An 18,075-nucleotide genomic window follows, 5' to 3' on the forward strand; every position below is an offset into this window, starting at 1 on the left:
TTTTTCCTCTATCTTGGACAAGTGTGAGTATCTACTAGAGTCTTAATTTGCCAAGATCTGTCTTGTTTGTTACATGCACAATATACTACCCATGGACAATCTTCAGACTTGCAAACAGCTCTAACTCTAACCTTGTCATTTTTCGAAAACAAAATATTTCTACCCCACTGGATTGTATAATCCCTTGTTGCTTGCATAAATTCAGATTTTGACTTAAATACCATACTCACCTCAAATTTCAACAGTCCAAACTTTGTTTTCTCATTGAACTGAGGGTATACAGCTGGTGATTCTTCATCAGACTCTAACACTTTATCAGAATCCTCTGAATGTCATGAGTCAGCATCTGAGGCACCATCACTGTCATCTAAATCTGCTAACAAAAAATTCAAAACATAAGCTACCCTAACATTTGTCAAATAGTTCAAAAAATAAGTAACCCTAAGGAAATTAACATACCAGACTCAGAGCTTTGTTCATCTTCAGAACCCTCGTAGTTAGAGTCATCAGTGTCTATTTCTTTATCACCTAATCTGGCCTTAGGGGGCTTGTGCTTCTCTCTGACTTTAGACTTGCTGTCCCTTTTTTCACTTCTTTTTCTGTTACCAGAGTCACTATTACTGTCACTGCTATACAGGTTGTCTCCTACAACTTTGGGAGGCCTGTACAGTTCATCTTCAGCACTCTCATAAGAGTCATGAGAGTTACTGTCATCTTCCTGGAGGGGAGCTTCTTTGACTTGTTGTCCAGATTTTGTGAGTCTGCAACCACTGCTGCTACTTTGTTTATTCTTATTTCCTTGCGAGTTCTTGGCTGCTTGTGATGATGCATTTGATTGAGGTGGGACTGATTTGGCCTGATAGCTGGTCTTCTTGGCCTGAGGGTCAGGCTTCATAGGCTGAGATGTTGTCTTCTTGGGTTGAGATGTTGTCTTCATGGGCATATGGACTGGTTTATTGGGTTGAGAAATAGGCTTCATCTTTGGTTTGTTGGGCTCAGAATTGGGCTTCATTGTTGGTTTGTTGGGCTGTGACTTGGGCTGTAAGGTTGGTCTGTTGGGTTGAGAGGTTTGCTCTTTGGACTGAGGAACCATTGTTGTGGGTATCTTGGCAGGTTGAGAACTGCACTTCTTAGCTTGGAAAGACTTCCTCTGTTTCAAGCTTTCTGCTTCCACATTCACTACTTCCTCCTCCATGTTGTCTACTATACAAGGCTGTGAAATACAATTCTCCAGGTAGATATTGATTACATGTTGGTTTCTCCTACAATCCTTGCACATGGCAAGCAAGTCTGCGTCTGTGACTAACCTTCACCCGGATGAAAGGGGAACTCCAGGATCTTTTCTCCAACAATTTCCAGCTTCAATGTAACCCAACTCCCTATAGTAACTCCTTACAAAGAAGACATTAAGCGTGTCTCCTTCAACCCCCATCAACACCTCTGTAATATCAGGTTCATATACCATATCCCCTTCCAAATTCTTTTTAAACAATCCACCATGGTGAAACACAAAAGTCATCGGAGGACCTTCCATCTACAATAACAAAAAAGAAAACACCCTTAGCCCACAGATTGCCACTAGCTTTTCTCAATCATAACAAAATAAACCCTAACCCCAAACTGAACATGCAACAACGAAAAAGAACCATCATTAAAATGAAAGACCCATAACTAAATATCATCACAACGGCAGTCAAAGCAATGCATTCTGACATATTCAAAATCTTCAACAACAGTCACACAAACCCTTAGCCTTCTCAAACCCCTACCCTAATTCAGATGAAAACATACATCACACCACTACGAAGACATCAGGCAACAAAATGACTCAAAAAATATGAAAAAGCTTTCATTCTTACCTCTAACCGTCACGATTGCTTCTTCCACAATCAATGTTGCTCCAAGAGACGACGAACTATGTTTTCAGTAGTAATACCTTCTCTGCTTTGATCGTCAACCAACACTGACAAACGTGGATGGCGTCGTTCGAATGCAAGGTGAAAGGCTTAGGGCATGGCTTGAGGGAGACGAAACATTTTGGAGCCAAATATAGAGATAGTTGTTATGGAATGGGGTGAGAGTCTATAACGTTTTGAATCTACTCTGGCCATAAAACGACGCCGAATCATGGCTAGCAGGGCATTCAATCAAAACGGCGTCGTTTTCGTTATCTGCCATGGTGGCAGTTAACGTCACATGTCAGCAGACGTTAGCCAAGTCATCAAGAGAGTTGACGGAAGGACGAACCTGATTAAGTCAGGTATCTTTGAGGACTCTCTTGATTAAGTTTATCTTTCGGGGACTAAAATGGAGATCGATGTATCTTTCAGGGACCAATTTGACTATTAACTCTAATTCTAATCACAAATTCTGCTATTTCAAATTAAATGACTTATATAATGGTGATCTCATTTATTGCTATAAATGCTAAATTGAATATGTCATAATTACTTTTGATTTGGAATTAAATGAGAGTAAAACCATATATTATCTTTTGTTCTTTAGATAATTATCTTTTGGACTTTAGATACTATTTTATTTGGGATTTAGGGTTTAATGGGTGCCATGCTCAAATATAACTAGTGCTTTCAGGGTTTCGGTCCCCAATATACCAAAGCCGCCTTTGTTGCTATTTTCCCATCAAAAGAGTTGCAATTCAGCTGCCTAGGGATACAGAAGGTTTTGGTTGAGAAAGATCGAAAGAACCACAAAATCCAAATTCTTCTATCAATTTCTGACTTTTATGAATAAATGTACGCTTCTACATTATGATATATTTTTGGTGATTCAATATGAATAATCTGGATTAATAAAATTATTTATTTCAACAATTAAATCATATTATATATTATGTCCACAATAAAACTTATTATACATAAATATTTTTTATCATCATTTTGTGTATTGCCTTCTAAAATCTATATCTACAATAAATTTTAAAAGAATGATATTGTCTTCTTAGATTATATTGTCAAATTTCTATAATCTTGAGAAGATTACATTTTTTTTCTCTCTTTTTACTTCATATTTCTTGTAGCATTTTGACAGTTTACCTTGACTCTTTCTACAAATAATTTACAAACAAAAGTTGTGGACTTGTGGTGATTATTTATGTGCACCAAAAACATGTAGCAAGTCAATTTCATTTCAATGTCCAAATCTCATTATCTTCATCATCAGTAGAACTCCAGTTGTTACAATTTTTTTCTTAGTTTACTTGATGAAACACAAGGAGGAGATAATATAACTGGATAGTGATTACAAAGTACAAACCATTCCAAGTTATGGCTGTTCTTGGAGCCAAACACCTAATAAAAAAATGCTAACAAGTGTGATATAATTGACAACTTATAAAGGATACTAGTCCAAATCTCATTGAGTTTTTTTTTTCTTAAGGATTATTTACAAATTGTTTGAAATGGACAATGAAATATTGGTCTAAGGCTTCTGAGCAGAGAAGATGATAAAGGACTGATGAACTTTGCTTGTGTAATTGATGAGACCACATGACATGCAAAGCCCTTCAATTTCTTGCTCTGTTAAGAATTTATGTGTCCTTGAAAAACTCTGCAACCAAAAAGGCTTCAACATCATCTCATGCAAGCTAAGAGATCAAACAACAACATACTTTTACCTCTCTGAATAAGCGCACAATTAATGGGGTTGTAGAAGAGTAACGGAGAAAAGTGGTTCCAACAAAGATTCCACCACTTCTTAGAATCCGGCTAATTTCAGCGACCTTCAATTTTGTCAATTAGTATACATGTAACAAATATGACTTGGTATGAAAATGATAATTAAGAATTGTCAGTGTTAGAATATAATTAGGATCAATTAAGATCAATTAGCATTATTTAGTATATCTGAATATTTATTATAGGAGATTATGTTTTTATTATTACGATTCTCTTAGTACCTATAAATACCCTTCTATATTGTATCATTCTAGACAACTTGAATAGACAACTTAATTATACTCAATAATATACAAATTCTTTTTCCAGTTTAGTCTCTTGTTTCTAACAGATAATTTAACATGTTAATTAAACTCTTTACATCTTAGCTATCATCTTCGTACGAGTATCATATAACAAAGAGAGAAACAAAATTTAGTGTTTACAGAATTGGAGGGAGATGGCCAACAATGCAAGGCGGCGCCGGCGTGGACGGCATCAACAGAACCAGATGAGAAAGGAAGCCTACAAACATCTGCTCTTACAAGAGCAAGATTACTGCATACAATGACATAAAAAACAAACGTGGCATTAATTAATCTAACAAATTTTCAGGATCAAGCAGGGGATGAAGGAGAGCAAAACTCACGCTTTCAAAAGAATGTCATCTTTGTTGATGAAATCATAACACTGGCGAAGCATGTTTTCAGAAAAATCCAGCGCCACCACTCCAGAATATGATCCAGACTTGGCGAATTTTCGCGAAATCAAGCCAGTTCCACAGCTAACATCGACGATGCAGCCACCTTTAGCAGATTGAAAGTAGTCTTGAGCCATTTTGAACTGCACTATTCCAATCATTACTATGACTTGTAATATGTGAATTAATTCAAATAAGCATATATAGTTATATACCTCTTCTTCAGGACCTGGAAAGCCTCCTAGATTGAAATTCTGACGCCAACCTCTTTCGTACAAAAATGAAACAAATGGACTCCTGAAAATGGATACAAATTTTCATCAGTTATTGGAGATGAATAAGGAATGTAGTTATTGATTATTATACCTGAAAAGCTCAGTGAGATATGGTTGGTTTTCAGTGTAGTCCAATAATCCAGAAGTAACCGTCAAATCAAGATACTTATCTTTACTAGAGAATGATTTTCTGCATCTTTTACACTTGAAACCTGATCTGTATATTGCTGATCTGAAGTTTTGGATCCATTAAAATTAAATTGTTATTAATTACATACACAGAAATATAAACTTGGATTCTTAGTTAGTTACCAACTTACAAGTTAAGGCCAGAGGGACCTTTTCTTATGAGTGGTTCATAACATATTGGGCATGCAAAATAGTCCTTTTCTATTTCCTGAACCCAAAATTAACATTAATCAAATGAGTTTAACGATTGTGAACTAAAAATAATTAACAAGAGGGTATATAGTATATGGGAGCTACTCAAATGAAGATGCAAAAAACATCTTTTTATGAAGATGCTTTGTATAAAAGTGTGATTTATTAATTTGGCCACACTTCAAATAAAAACAACACTTTTATAACATATCAAAATCTAACCTTACAATCCATCATCTAAGGGTTAAAAAGAAAAATCATCACATGAAGACAATTATAATATCTTCATGGGAGTACCCACCATAGTATATACCGTGTCCATAACAAGAGATGAACTATTATTAATAGCAGCAGGAATAGTTAGTGTTGAGTAGGAGGGAAAGCCTAGGCGAGGGTCAAACTCGGATTTCAAAGAAAGATAGTGGCATTTTGGGAATTGTAGTCGATGAAGAGGAGAAGAAGCCATTATTGCCATCCAAATCCAAATCCAATTCAATTGCTACAATGTTTTTATTTTTCACTAATAAAAATGCTACATGCAGTAAATGATACATGCATTTAGCATTCTCCTTAAATTGGGGGATTCACTACACATGTACAAAGTGTGTGTTTTTTTGGGCCTATTGGGCTACGATTATTGGGTTTGATAAAGCCCAAACCTAAGGGGGAATTCCGGATAGAATAGTTGGGGAAACATAAGGCTTGAATTGAAGAGCTGGCAGATAATGAAAGAAACTGTATTAACTGCAAAACAAGTGTTCCACAGTTACTACATCATCTGCACAGTATGGCTGGCACCATGAAGTTGAAGCCATTGCTTCCACTCTCTCCTTTGCCTGAACAAGCCACTACTTCTTCAATTTCACGCATTTCCTACGGCTTATTCACCTCTCTTCCGATTCCTCATGCTTCTGCTTCACACAGACCACAGGTTTCGGTCTCGGTAGCATTCAATCCCCGTGGCAACTTCGACATCTCTTTATTTGATGAGGATAATGGTAACATTTATCTTATATTATTGTAGAAAATAATTTGTTTCAAACTTATTTATTCATTTGTCATAAGTATATCCAAAAATAAATCTATGTCAAATTTATATTATTGATATGATATTTTTATATTTATCTAAACTATCCATTAATAACTATCTTATCTAGTAATAGAAATTGCATAACTGTCAAATTATGTGACTATTCAAGTAAAGATGGTTAAGCAGTTTAGTCAAATTCGTCAATATTCAATTAGTATTTTGATTTACAGATGCTACTAAAGCTGAACATCCAATGCCTCCAACTGAAGGCCGATTCGAAGTTGTTATCGACAATGATGTTGTGACTCGCCTCGACTTGTCCCCTTTTCAGGCTGCAACAGGAATCAAGTCCCCTTCTTTAGGTAGGCCCCTGTTTAATTCCACGTGAAGTTGATAATTGAGAGCCGTTAAATGATTTGACTGATTTGACTAAATTTTTATTTAATGGTTCTCAACTATCAACTTCACATGAGTTTTCACCTTAATTCAATCTTGAAAATATCTTTATTTTGGGATTGTAACTGATTTTCATAGTTAACAGTAAATCCAAAGGATTTTCTGGAGCGTAGAATTGGATTTACCATAAACTACGCTCGAGAAGATCCTGGGGATCCGCGAGAATTATCAGAGTTCCCTGAAATCAGGCTCTGGTTTGTGAGGCTTGATGCTACCTATCCATGGCTGCCTATCTTGTTGGACTGGAGAGCAGGCGAGCTTGCTCGCTATGCTGCAATGTTGGTTCCTCACCAGGTAATTAAGTTACTTCTGATCTTGTATGTGTGTATTATTACTACCAACAATGTTTGATGCTATGTTTTTGCAGATGAATATGAAAATGGGAGTTGTATTCAACCCAGAGGCATTAGAACTGTTTGTTATGAACAAAGTGTTTGTTGCATATTCATGGTTGAAGCATCATGACATTCCCATGCCTAAATTAAGGACAAAAGATATGGCCACAATGCTTGGATTTGGGATTGGAGATGAACTATACGACTTAATTGACAAACATCCTCTTCATCTATCATCATCATCAAATGAGGAACGTGTATGATGATGCATGCATGTGTATCAGTATTTTTAAAAATATATAAAAAAAAATATCAGCAGCATCAATTTGAGATTGATATATGTAATCCTGTTTCAAGGTAAGAATTTTAAAACCCACCATTCCAATGTTAGTTATAATGTAATCATTCTGATATATGTTGTATTAGAAACAGAGTTGGATTGATTTGGAGGGAAAAGTCAGTATAGTCTCATGGTTGGTGCAATATATATATATATACATGTAACCAACTCAGCATCAACTAACTTCTAAATATAGCTAACAACAACTATCATTAACTAAATGAATTACTAATTACAATCATCTAAGCATCTAATATATTGTGTGTCTCCTCCCCTAATCCATTTGAAACATTTAGTTAACACAAGAATTCAATATCTAAACTGTCGTGTAACTTATATTGAAAGAAAATTATGAATTTTGTCTCGGATTTAAACCATGAAAACAGCTACTGATGTAATTATCAGGTTAGGTTGCGTATATTATACACTTTGAATACGGTCCTTTTTCAAACCTACGAACCTGCGGTTAATGTGGTATACTTGTACATTAGATTATCCTCTTTATATATATATTTTATAGTTGGGGTACTAATAGCAACTCCAATGGTATGGTAAGACTACTTAGAATCTTAAAAATGATAGTTGAAATCTGACGATAATTTGGTGGAAACTTAGGTGAAGTCGAGTTTACGTGAAGTTGATACTTGAGAGCCGTTGGATGAAAATTTAGTCAAATCAGTCAAATCATCTAACGGCTCTCAGATATCAATTTTAGATGAAGTCGACTTCAGTTGAGTTTTCATCTGATAATTTAATAAACCATCAAGATTTCTTAACGTGAGTACATGCAAATTACTTACTGTTACTAGTGTAATAAATAGTATATACGAGAATCGATAGAAAAATGAGCTAAACTCAAATGAAATGTCGAAACTACTCGAAACTCATATTCAAAATAAATTAATTAACTAAAAAAAATCGGTTGGATCAAAGGGTTGTTATTATATCAATGAAAAACAATAACATAAAAATTAGTTGCTATCAAATCTTTTAACATTATTAAGTGCACCTTTAATTTACCAACTGTCTTCCATTTCAAATTATTCACACATTTATACTGTGATCTTAACTAGTGTATGTGAATCTCTTAAATCAATAATGGCTTTTGACGATAGGGAAAAGCATTGAAAAATAGAAATTGAAATTTGTCCGTGCCACTCCCACCTCTTCATGCATTGCAATTGTCACACATTACTCGTGCTCGATCTATATACATATACATAGAAAGCGATTACTTGCGGAAAGAACTAAAGTCTTGTCATTCACATGATGAGCAACACATGGAATTGGAAGAGGGGGCCTTATATTATTATTGTACCTTCCATAACTCCATAACCCTATGGGACAATATATCTTCACTCCCATGTGCTAATGCGATATATATAATGGACAACAACATGTGCCTATGTGTGAGGGGTCACAACATTATACTATACTATATGCATATTCACATGTGTTGTTTTATATATTTTTAAGATATATTTTATACAGATAAATAATTTATTTGATAATTAATTTTTAGTGTATACATCGCATAATTGATATACAAGAGGCCAATCTATATAGTGTTTATTTCATTTTTAAATAGACTCTGTATGACCATATAGAATTTAGAGGGTTAATAGTCAAAATAATCTTTTTAGTATTCGTTAATTCAATTTTTGAAAAATCAAATATTTCAAATTGATATCTAAAAATATTAATATAAATTAAATTAGTTATTGTTTATATTCTGGTTCAGAAATAAAACCAGATCCAATAAAGATAAAAAGTCTATAAAAAAAAAAGGATGACTTCTCCGAACTTATCCGACTTCTTAAGAGATCAGACATGATAAAAAAAGGCCAGTTCTACTTATTCGAATAGTCTTCTACTACCTCTATCTTCACTCAAAAGATAGATCCCAACAAACTCCCAAGATAAAGGAAACGATTATTCACTTACAAAGCTAGAACTACTTCAAAAAGGTGGTTATCGATTCTATTATGAATACACTGATACTCTTTAGGTATATTCACGTCACAATCTACTAAAAATCTACCTAAAGTCCTTGCTAATTTAAGCATCAGAGTATCTTGCAGATACTACCATCCACCTCCTCACGAAAAACTCAGACGACGGCACCTCAGCGATAAAACAAGTTGGACGCGGCCTCATAAAAAAGTCTAAACCTCATATTTGGACCCAAATCACCGTTTCAGGTAATTTGCAGAACAGTTATTTTAATTTACTATCATATCTTTTAAGAATGAACATGAAGCATTTGATTTTTTGAAAATCAAATTGGCAAATACAATGATACTATGATGGGTAAGATAATAAGTACTTATCTTTACTCTTTTAGTATCTTTTTGTGCTTAAACAACTTAAATACAATGTCGAACCTACTATAAGAATTGTATACATAAAATCATAGGACAAAACTGACCCTAGTATATATTTACTATGAGGTGTACGTGTTATATAGCAAGGTAACATGGCCCTTATCGGATTTGAGCTACAATTGAAGCAATGATGAAGGGACAAGCCCACAAAAAGTTCAAAGCATTTATTCCTCTGCATGACTTTGCATGAAATTTATTTAGTTTCCTGTGTTATATCAGAACCATGATCCTATTGTGCGTTGACTACCATTTCAACTTTTGTGAGCGTAGGGGTCTTTAGGCTCCTTTCTATGTCTCTCCTTTAATTTCTCCTTTTTCCTTTTCTCCATTATTATATTTGTTGTTCATATATATTCGAACAAAAATATCTTATAATTCTAATTAATTAGTTTTCATGTTTAACGTAACTAGAAATGTAAATTTTATTTGATAAGTTGACAATTTAAAAAGTTATAATACAATCACATTTATTCTATAAAAAGATATATATAAGTAGTAAATACAAAAACTAGATACATATAATTGAATGTTATATTCTCTATTTATGAATCCTTGTTGAAGTTTGAATAATCATTAAAATATATAATCATGACTCTACCCCACCATGTACCGTATAGTTTGAAATAGTTACTTGGTATGGAAGGTTCATGTATATGTGGAAAAAACGATGACTTATAGCTTATGGACTCTCTGTCTTTTCCATCCCCACATGCATGAAGAAAGATTTGGCAATAAATTTGTATTTGTTTCTACCTCTCGTGAGAAATGATAGCTTCATTTCTGAGGGTAAAGATTTCTTTTTTTTTAATTTAAATTAATAAATAAAAAAATACATAAATAATTATATCTTTAATATATTTTTACTAACTAAATTAATTATTTCAATGCAATGAGTCAAACAACATTTTTACATAAGTAAAAACAAATAAATCAAATAATAATATTGATACGACCGTTATACATCAGTTACAAGTTATAACTTGACCATAAATATAGATCGGCTGTCAATAACCGACATTCAAACGAGTACAAAAACGTTAGGTATGCTATTAATCTCCGCTTAAAACACCATTACTCGAAAATATATAATGGTTATCTTTTTCAGATATAAAGAAAATGGTAAGAAACCAACTTGGGTTGGTCGAGTGGTCAGCTCACTCGTCCGCTTAAGTAAGTGTCCGGGGTTCGAATCCTGCCTTGTGCATGCAGCAACCCATTGGCCAGCGGCAGACCCTTAAATGGAGCTCCATCCGCGACGGATTAGTCCTTGGCCTGTCGGGCTGGGAGATACCGTGGGCAACCGAAAAAAAAAAAGAAAATGGTAAGAAAATTGTTTGATTCATTGCATTCTGCAAAACTTATTATTTACATACTAACTTGAGCGTCAAAGTATCTTTTGCAGGTATCCACCCCTTATTTCTCTTCGTGCCGATGTATAACTCATCCTGACAGAAAGTTTGAATACATTCATCGACGAACGAGTTATAAACTAGCCAACCTCTACAAAAACAAATATAGTTTATTTATTTTTTAAAACACTAATTCTTTGTTTATTACTTTTAATTACTAGATAAGAGTCAAATAATAATTCCAATTGTCCTGGACAGAAAGGTAGAGACAAATTAAAGAAACAAAATAAGGTTCAAAAGCAAGCAGTTAGAGTTAAACCAAGGGGCGTAGAAGGAACAATCAACGTCCATGATATCTGGAATATTATAATAAATACTGTATCACAAACTATAAACTAATAATCAAAGTACTTACCCTTTTGCTTAATTAACATAAGCATGCATCAAGTGTATATAATAAAGTGGTAGGAAAGTAGGATCTTGGTAGGTTTTGACGTTGGAATAAAAATCCCAAATAAATGTATAATAAAGAAATGATGAATACATACATACATCACCTAAGCTGGAATGTATGGTTATGAAGAGGCATATAATCAGAAATCAAGCTTCAAGATTTCAGTCTTCTATGCAGCAAGGAAACAAATGAAAGTGCATAACACTTTCAATTGTTTGGGCGGCAGTACCCAATAATTGTTATTCAATTTTGAAAAAGTGACCAACAGTGTCGGCCTTATGTTCTCTAACAAAACATGTCTTTCCACTCCCATGCTTTTCATTATTTTCTCATTCACACACCAAAACTTAATCACTCATCTCTGTTTCTCTTGGCCCTACTCTCGCTCCCTTGCAATAAATTATTTAAAAAAATTATATAATTAAAAAAAAAAAAGAGAAACAGAGAGTTTTTAAATATGTGGCTACTCATGCCAAGTTTTTTTTTATTAAATAATAATTTAATTAAATATATTAAATAATTTGACCGTTTTTATCTATTCCTTTCACATGAAAATAACTTTATATGAATATAATTACCTTTTGAAAGACACTTAATAATAATCCATTGATAACTCTTTTAACACAATAATTTTTTTTGACAAAAATATTTTAATATAGTCAAAATAATTAATTTATTATGAGTTTAACTAGAAAGCAAATTTTTTCGATATATCAATCAATTATTTTGAAATTAATTATTGTTTTATCTTAAATTATAAATATATAATTTTAAAAAAAATTATAAAAAAAAATTATTAATATTTGTTAGAAATAAGAGACCAAACTAAAGAAAGTATTTTGTGTATTATTCAATCTGAGAAAAAATATAATGTACAAAGGGTATATATAGCTGCTAGAGAAATCAAAGTAATAAAAGCATAGAATCCTACAATTAATATACAGATACGCTATATAAATACAAATGATACAAATTGATCTGATTCAATTCTAATTATTCTCTTAACAATATTAACTAATTAAAAAAAATTATACTTATTCTTAATTTATCTACTATTGCCATCCATTGAAATATATAATTTGCGAAAGAACTCCCGTTCAACCTATACATTTTTTCTCATTTTCAAGCTCGAATCCGATATATATTGACTTTGTAATAAGAGCCTTTTTCTCTTTTTAGTTTTGTGATTAGAGAATCATTACTAGCATGACTTATTAATAAAAATTTGTACGTAGTATGGTATTAATAAATTCATTGCTATGCGTCCCACAGCTTAGCTTTTTTTTTCTTTTTGAACACATTAATAGAGTCAACAATAAATAATGTTTATTATTCCCCGATGATGATTTGGTGAAACAGTACTTGTATCGTGACTATAAGATTACGAGGACGAGACACTGAGATAGAGATACAAAGACACAAAATCGTATTTGATAGATGAGATATAAATAGAAATATTGTATTTAAAGATATTAAATTAGTATATTTTATGTCTTCTGAAAAGAATTACAAAGCGACACTAATAAAATACACAACTTATTTTTTATTATTTTTGTTAATTTTTTTATAATTATATTTTTTTAAAATTTTTTAAATAAAAAAATAAGAATAAATTAAATTTTTTAAATTTATTCGAATTTATTATCAAACAGAATATAAGAGCACAAAAATTAATGTCTATTCTTTTTTATCTTATTTTATTTTAAAAAACAAACGCAACTTAAAATACATTATTAAGAGTTAAGACACTTAATTAACTTGTGGACCGCAAATATACATGTATCAGATATTTATAAATTACACATTATTTGATACGATGAAATATGTGGTAGCTGTTTAGTTTTACCAAAGCAACAGTAGTGACGATGTGTGCTACAGATAGATGATATATAGATCCTCGCTTCTTCTTGAGAGCGACAATTATTCTTATCTCATCTGCTCTTTCCCACACACTTTTCTCACTGTTTCCCAACAATAATCTTAATTCATCGTAGCCTTATATTTAATCAATTCCATGTTATGTAATAGTTATACCACACAAGATATATAGTGTAACTATCATGCTAATTTTTGGTCTATTTTATTCGGACACATTTTGAGTAAACAGACAATGATATTAAAAATACATTTTCTTATATTTTAGGTTGTATTTATTTATAGGAGAATAGCTCCTCTCAATTTTTTTTTAATTGATAAAGTATACTATTTTATTTTATACTCTTTAAGTAAAACAAAAAAAAATTATGTAAAAAAAATATTAAAAAATAAGAGATTATATTTTACCAAATAATTAAAAAAATAAAAAAATTCACCCCATTTATAGGTATAAAATATTGAGATAAAAATATAAAGATATAAAATTATTTTTAATAGGTAAAACATAAATAAAAATAGAGCAATGCTAGGGGGTCAGCAACATTTGTGATTGGTAGCCATCAACTAGCCATCAATAATGATTTGATGGTGTGAGATTTCATCCAATGGCTCACCTTTTTCTGCTGGTTCCAAAATGCAATAAAATTGCTGGCCCCTAGACTTTTCCATAAAAATATTATATTTTAAAATATTAAATTAATATAAATACTAATAAAAAATAATAGAAACTCAGGTACAGTCAACGTGAAGTTGATAACTGAGAACCGTTAGATGAAAATTTAGTCAAATATTCAAATCATTTAACGATTCTCAACTATTAACTTCACGTAAAGTTGGCTGCACCTGAGTTTTCATCATAAAAAATACCGTATATTTTGTTCCCAAATTCAAATGCAGCTTTATATTTAAATTAGTATTAGTTGATTTTTGAATTTTTTACGCTAAAAAGCCTAAAAGTATTACACTGGTAGGGTTGTCCGACAAAGAGGCATGTCCGAAGATTAGTGAATAATTGAAAATAGAATAGGATTAAAATTTGCAAGTATGGGTGCATGGTAACTAACAGTAATATGTTATTTAAGGGGAGCGATCTGATTGGAGAAAGCGCAAAGTAAGTGTGAGTGTTCCCGTGCAGGCCAGAGACGAAACAACACGCGTGAAATGGCGGTGCCCACGTGGTCAATGCTCTGCCATGTCACACTGAGATGTCGACGTCCACGTGGATTGCCCCATCATACCCACTAAACGACAAACTCCAACTTACCCATTCCTTGCCATCATAATCAAGATTAAGACAATAATGTAACTCTATACTTATTTATTTATACAGTGATAGAACAAGTGTTGGGGAAACCTAAGCTAACATAGCATATAATAACATACAAGCTGTCTTAAATCTTAACGTAAAATTGGACTGCCTCTATAAGTAGCTAGCTAGGTACGTAGCTATATAGAGCACAAGTGAAAATTTTTCACAAGAGTAAAAAACTTGCTCTTGTACCATTGTTGCACAAGACTGAACGAGACACAACCCAAAGGCTCCAATTTGTAAACATGGAAATTAATTACATACAAAAAACAACAGTGAACCACTATTTGAATCCGCTGACATTCAATCTCTTCTATCTTCTAATTCATCGGATTGGGTTGCTAGTCCAATCTGTAGTGGATAAATTCGTGTTCAAATGCTGTAACAACTCTATTGTCTATTCATTCAATTTGCACCTTTAGTTTATGCAAAAGTATAGGTAGACAATGAAAATATTAAATAATATGAACAATAGATATATCGAATATTTAATTCACTAAGCGTGTAGATAGTTATTTTAATATAAAAATTTAGGTGAGTAATTTGGAGTGTAGTTTATTTTACTTGAATTGGGCGAATTTTTGGGCCTATTGGTCTGTCACTAGCCAATCATGGGATGGGTTGTTACATGCATAAGGCGGGGTTGGAATCCCCAACACTTATTTAAGACAAGTGAACTAACCACTCGACTAACTCAAGTTGGTTTTTCGTTATAAATTCTTATCTATACAAAAATAAATATGTATTTATTTATATATAAAAAAGTAGTAAATATTTATAAGACAACTCAAATTAAAAAAGTTTAACACTAAATAAAATGTTGTAAAGCACTGAAATAAATCATGAAGCAAAATTAGATCTTTAGATATTAATTAAGCATGATAACAAACTTAAATTATAATTTATATTCTAAAAGAATTTGTCTTGTAGATTCAATTTTCAATGTTGACATAAGAATATTTATATATAAGTATTTTTATGAATTCTGATGATGTTTACAAACAAATTAAACCTTGGCCTTGATACGAATCTACATAAATTTTCTACCTAAACTTTAGATCGTTTATAACTGGTTCATGAAAGTCTTACCATGGTACAATTAACCCAAAAGACTGTAGCATTCTCTGACCCCAAATTAGAGAAAATGTGCATTTTAATGTTTCAATGCTTTTCATGTTTTGTTTGAACTCCCAGCCTTTCCTCTTAGAGCCAGTACCTTCTTTTTAACAATAATAGTGATATTTACATTATTAATATACATATTTATAATATAAAAAATAATGTTTTTGGTCCTTTTCATTTTTATTCAACTACTTTGAGAAAGATAGTGAATATACAACATACATTTTTCCATTTTATTTTTTAATAATGCAATAAATATATATTAGAGGCCTAAACATAGATCCTTATCTGTTTAACATTCTTTCCACCTTTTAAATCAAATTCTAAGCCTTTATTAGTACATACGCACACCTAATTAAAAAAGAGCTTAAATAATGATTGGGAGTTGAAATGATTAATTAATTAATTAGTCAGGACTAATTTATTTATTATATTGACATACATATTGGTTGACAGTTTATTGATGAGTACAAAGGCAACAAATAAAAAACAAAAAAAAATAAAGGAAGAAGGAAAAAATCCAAATCCGAAATTTAAGTTAAAGTTGAATAATGTGGACCACCTAAAATGACTCTGATCTTTATATATATATATATATATATATATATATATATATATAGCAAGCAGCCATCCCCATCTTCTTCCACCCCCATCAACTACTCAACACAACTTTCAAATTCTCTAATTAAGTTCTTCAAGAAGTTAATTAAACGATGATGAAGCCTTCTTTTGTAGCTTATCTTATTCTTTTGTCACTCATTCTTACAAGAGTTCAAGGTAATTAATTAATTAATAGCATCATATATCACCACTTCATCATTATTTCTACTTAATCTTGATTTATTTGTTTTGTTTTGTGCATGTAGGGATTCGAGTTATAATGGAACATAACAAACAACATGTAGGTTTCATACATAAATTCCTCAGTTAGTTAATTTGTTAATTATTAATTAGTAGTTTAATTAATTTGAATTATATATTTGTGAGTACAGAAAGAGGAGGAAAGTGCTGCTTTGTTGAAAAGAAGTAGTAATGGATGCAAATTCAAAGAGGAAGAAGAATGCACAGGTACCAACAAGAAGAAAAGAGTACACACAAATTCAAACAACCCCTTATCATACATTCATGAAGATTACTATCGACCTAGACGCCATAGACCTAGACACCATTAACTACTTACTACACTTTATTAAACCTTCCTTATTATTATATATTATTACCAAAATTAAAGGATAATAATGTATTATTATTATTCATTACCTTCCTGCAAGTTTTGTTAATTATTATTATTATTATTAATTCATTTTAATTCCCCTCTGATGTCCTGTCCCTCTAGTTTGGCTTAGCAATGCAGCATGCAACTACTTGATTTAGTTAATTAGTACTAATTAATTAATTAATCTCCCTATGTACCATATAAAATTATATATAAGAGCATCAATTAATTACTATTAAGCATATTGAATATTATTGTTGTATGTTATTATGTTGGTGCAGGAAAGATAAAGAATAGGAAACTTGTTACCACTACTACCCTCACCACCATTCCAAAGGTTGGTTTATTATCATAGATCATAAAACAAACTAATAAACTAAAATAATAAAAAAAAATTAAACCTTGGAATTTGTTCTTTTTTTCCTCTTTATAATATATGCTCCATATGCACAGAATAATGATGAAGCTGATGAGCAGCACTTCCCAGCACTAAATAATGGAACCACAAGAAATTATATGAAAGTAGTGAATAATGAAGCTGAGGGTATAAAAGTAAATAAACCAGCTACTTCTTCAAAGAGCAAGAAGGATGATGAGAACTACTACCCTGACATGGAAGACATTGTTGAGATGGATTATTCTCCGGCAAGGAGAAAGCCTCCCATACACAACTGAGTCCTACTTAGGGAACACCACCAATTACATATACAATAATATTATTAATTCTTACTAGACAAAGTTTAATATATCATCATCTAATTAAAAAATCTTATAGTAGTATATATAATTATATATATTATATATGGACAGATCAGAGCCGAAGTTATTGGACACAGCATTACCGAAATGCTGCAGTTTTTTTAGGGTTAGGAATCATCATTTGTACATTATTATTATTATATTACTTGTTACCTTTATTCATTACCATCATATATTAATATTAATCTATATATCTTACATACCTTTTTGCTATACATTAGGTTGTTAGCTTCAAAAATCGCGAACTAGCGTCTTAATTAGGTTTAGATGAAGATTTTAATATCAATTCTGCTAAATAGACAACCAAGATAGTAAACAATGTGAATAATAGATTATATGCTAAGTTCACTAAACATGAATAAATTTAATTAATTTAAAATTTAAAATTAAAATTAATTTTTTTAACCTATTGTTAG

The 18,075-nt window shown here is 31.7% G+C and overlaps 3 protein-coding genes across 3 annotated transcripts; 2 read left to right on the plus strand and 1 right to left on the minus strand.

The window, feature by feature from the left end:
* Window positions 1–3,438: 3,438 nt before the first annotated feature.
* LOC107615380 (putative methyltransferase At2g41040, chloroplastic) lies at window positions 3,439–5,496 on the minus strand. Its single transcript, XM_088503237.1, has 8 exons — window positions 5,344–5,496; window positions 4,970–5,046; window positions 4,741–4,881; window positions 4,590–4,671; window positions 4,324–4,517; window positions 4,121–4,232; window positions 3,635–3,739; window positions 3,439–3,567 (listed from the first exon to the last, which is right to left on the minus strand). The coding sequence occupies exons 1-8, from the start codon at window positions 5,494–5,496 to the stop codon at window positions 3,439–3,441; spliced, it is 993 nt and encodes a 330-aa protein (XP_088359363.1).
* Window positions 5,497–5,704: 208 nt separating this feature from the next.
* On the plus strand, window positions 5,705–7,307 carry CRR6 (chlororespiratory reduction 6). Its single transcript, XM_088502202.1, has 4 exons — window positions 5,705–6,028; window positions 6,291–6,422; window positions 6,602–6,810; window positions 6,884–7,307. The coding sequence occupies exons 1-4, from the start codon at window positions 5,818–5,820 to the stop codon at window positions 7,112–7,114; spliced, it is 783 nt and encodes a 260-aa protein (XP_088358328.1). The 5' UTR covers window positions 5,705–5,817; the 3' UTR covers window positions 7,115–7,307.
* A 9,027-nt stretch (window positions 7,308–16,334) lies between these two features.
* Window positions 16,335–17,861, plus strand: LOC107620292 (uncharacterized). Its single transcript, XM_016322476.3, has 5 exons — window positions 16,335–16,461; window positions 16,551–16,585; window positions 16,677–16,752; window positions 17,182–17,237; window positions 17,354–17,861. The coding sequence occupies exons 1-5, from the start codon at window positions 16,398–16,400 to the stop codon at window positions 17,573–17,575; spliced, it is 453 nt and encodes a 150-aa protein (XP_016177962.1). The 5' UTR covers window positions 16,335–16,397; the 3' UTR covers window positions 17,576–17,861.
* Window positions 17,862–18,075: the final 214 nt, after the last annotated feature.

This window comes from Arachis ipaensis, chromosome B1, assembly GCF_059453495.1.
Source record: "Arachis ipaensis isolate K30076 ecotype BB chromosome B1, ASM5945349v1, whole genome shotgun sequence".
NCBI classification, from domain to species: Eukaryota; Viridiplantae; Streptophyta; class Magnoliopsida; order Fabales; family Fabaceae; genus Arachis; species Arachis ipaensis.

Coding starts and splice junctions, on each gene's coding strand:
- LOC107620292 (XM_016322476.3), top strand. CDS start 16,398: ATGATGAAGCCTTCTTTTGTAGCTTATCTTATTCTTTTGTCACTCATT. Junction 16,753..17,181: donor AGAGGAAGAAGAATGCACAG/GTACCAACAAGA, acceptor ATGTTGGTGCAG/GAAAGATAAAGAATAGGAAA. Junction 17,238..17,353: donor CCCTCACCACCATTCCAAAG/GTTGGTTTATTA, acceptor CCATATGCACAG/AATAATGATGAAGCTGATGA.
- LOC107615380 (XM_088503237.1), bottom strand. CDS start 5,496: ATGGCTTCTTCTCCTCTTCATCGACTACAATTCCCAAAATGCCACTAT. Junction 4,882..4,969: donor GGTCCCTCTGGCCTTAACTT/GTAAGTTGGTAA, acceptor CCAAAACTTCAG/ATCAGCAATATACAGATCAG. Junction 4,518..4,589: donor TTCCAGGTCCTGAAGAAGAG/GTATATAACTAT, acceptor GGAATAGTGCAG/TTCAAAATGGCTCAAGACTA.
- CRR6 (XM_088502202.1), top strand. CDS start 5,818: ATGGCTGGCACCATGAAGTTGAAGCCATTGCTTCCACTCTCTCCTTTG. Junction 6,423..6,601: donor AATCAAGTCCCCTTCTTTAG/GTAGGCCCCTGT, acceptor CATAGTTAACAG/TAAATCCAAAGGATTTTCTG. Junction 6,811..6,883: donor CAATGTTGGTTCCTCACCAG/GTAATTAAGTTA, acceptor ATGTTTTTGCAG/ATGAATATGAAAATGGGAGT.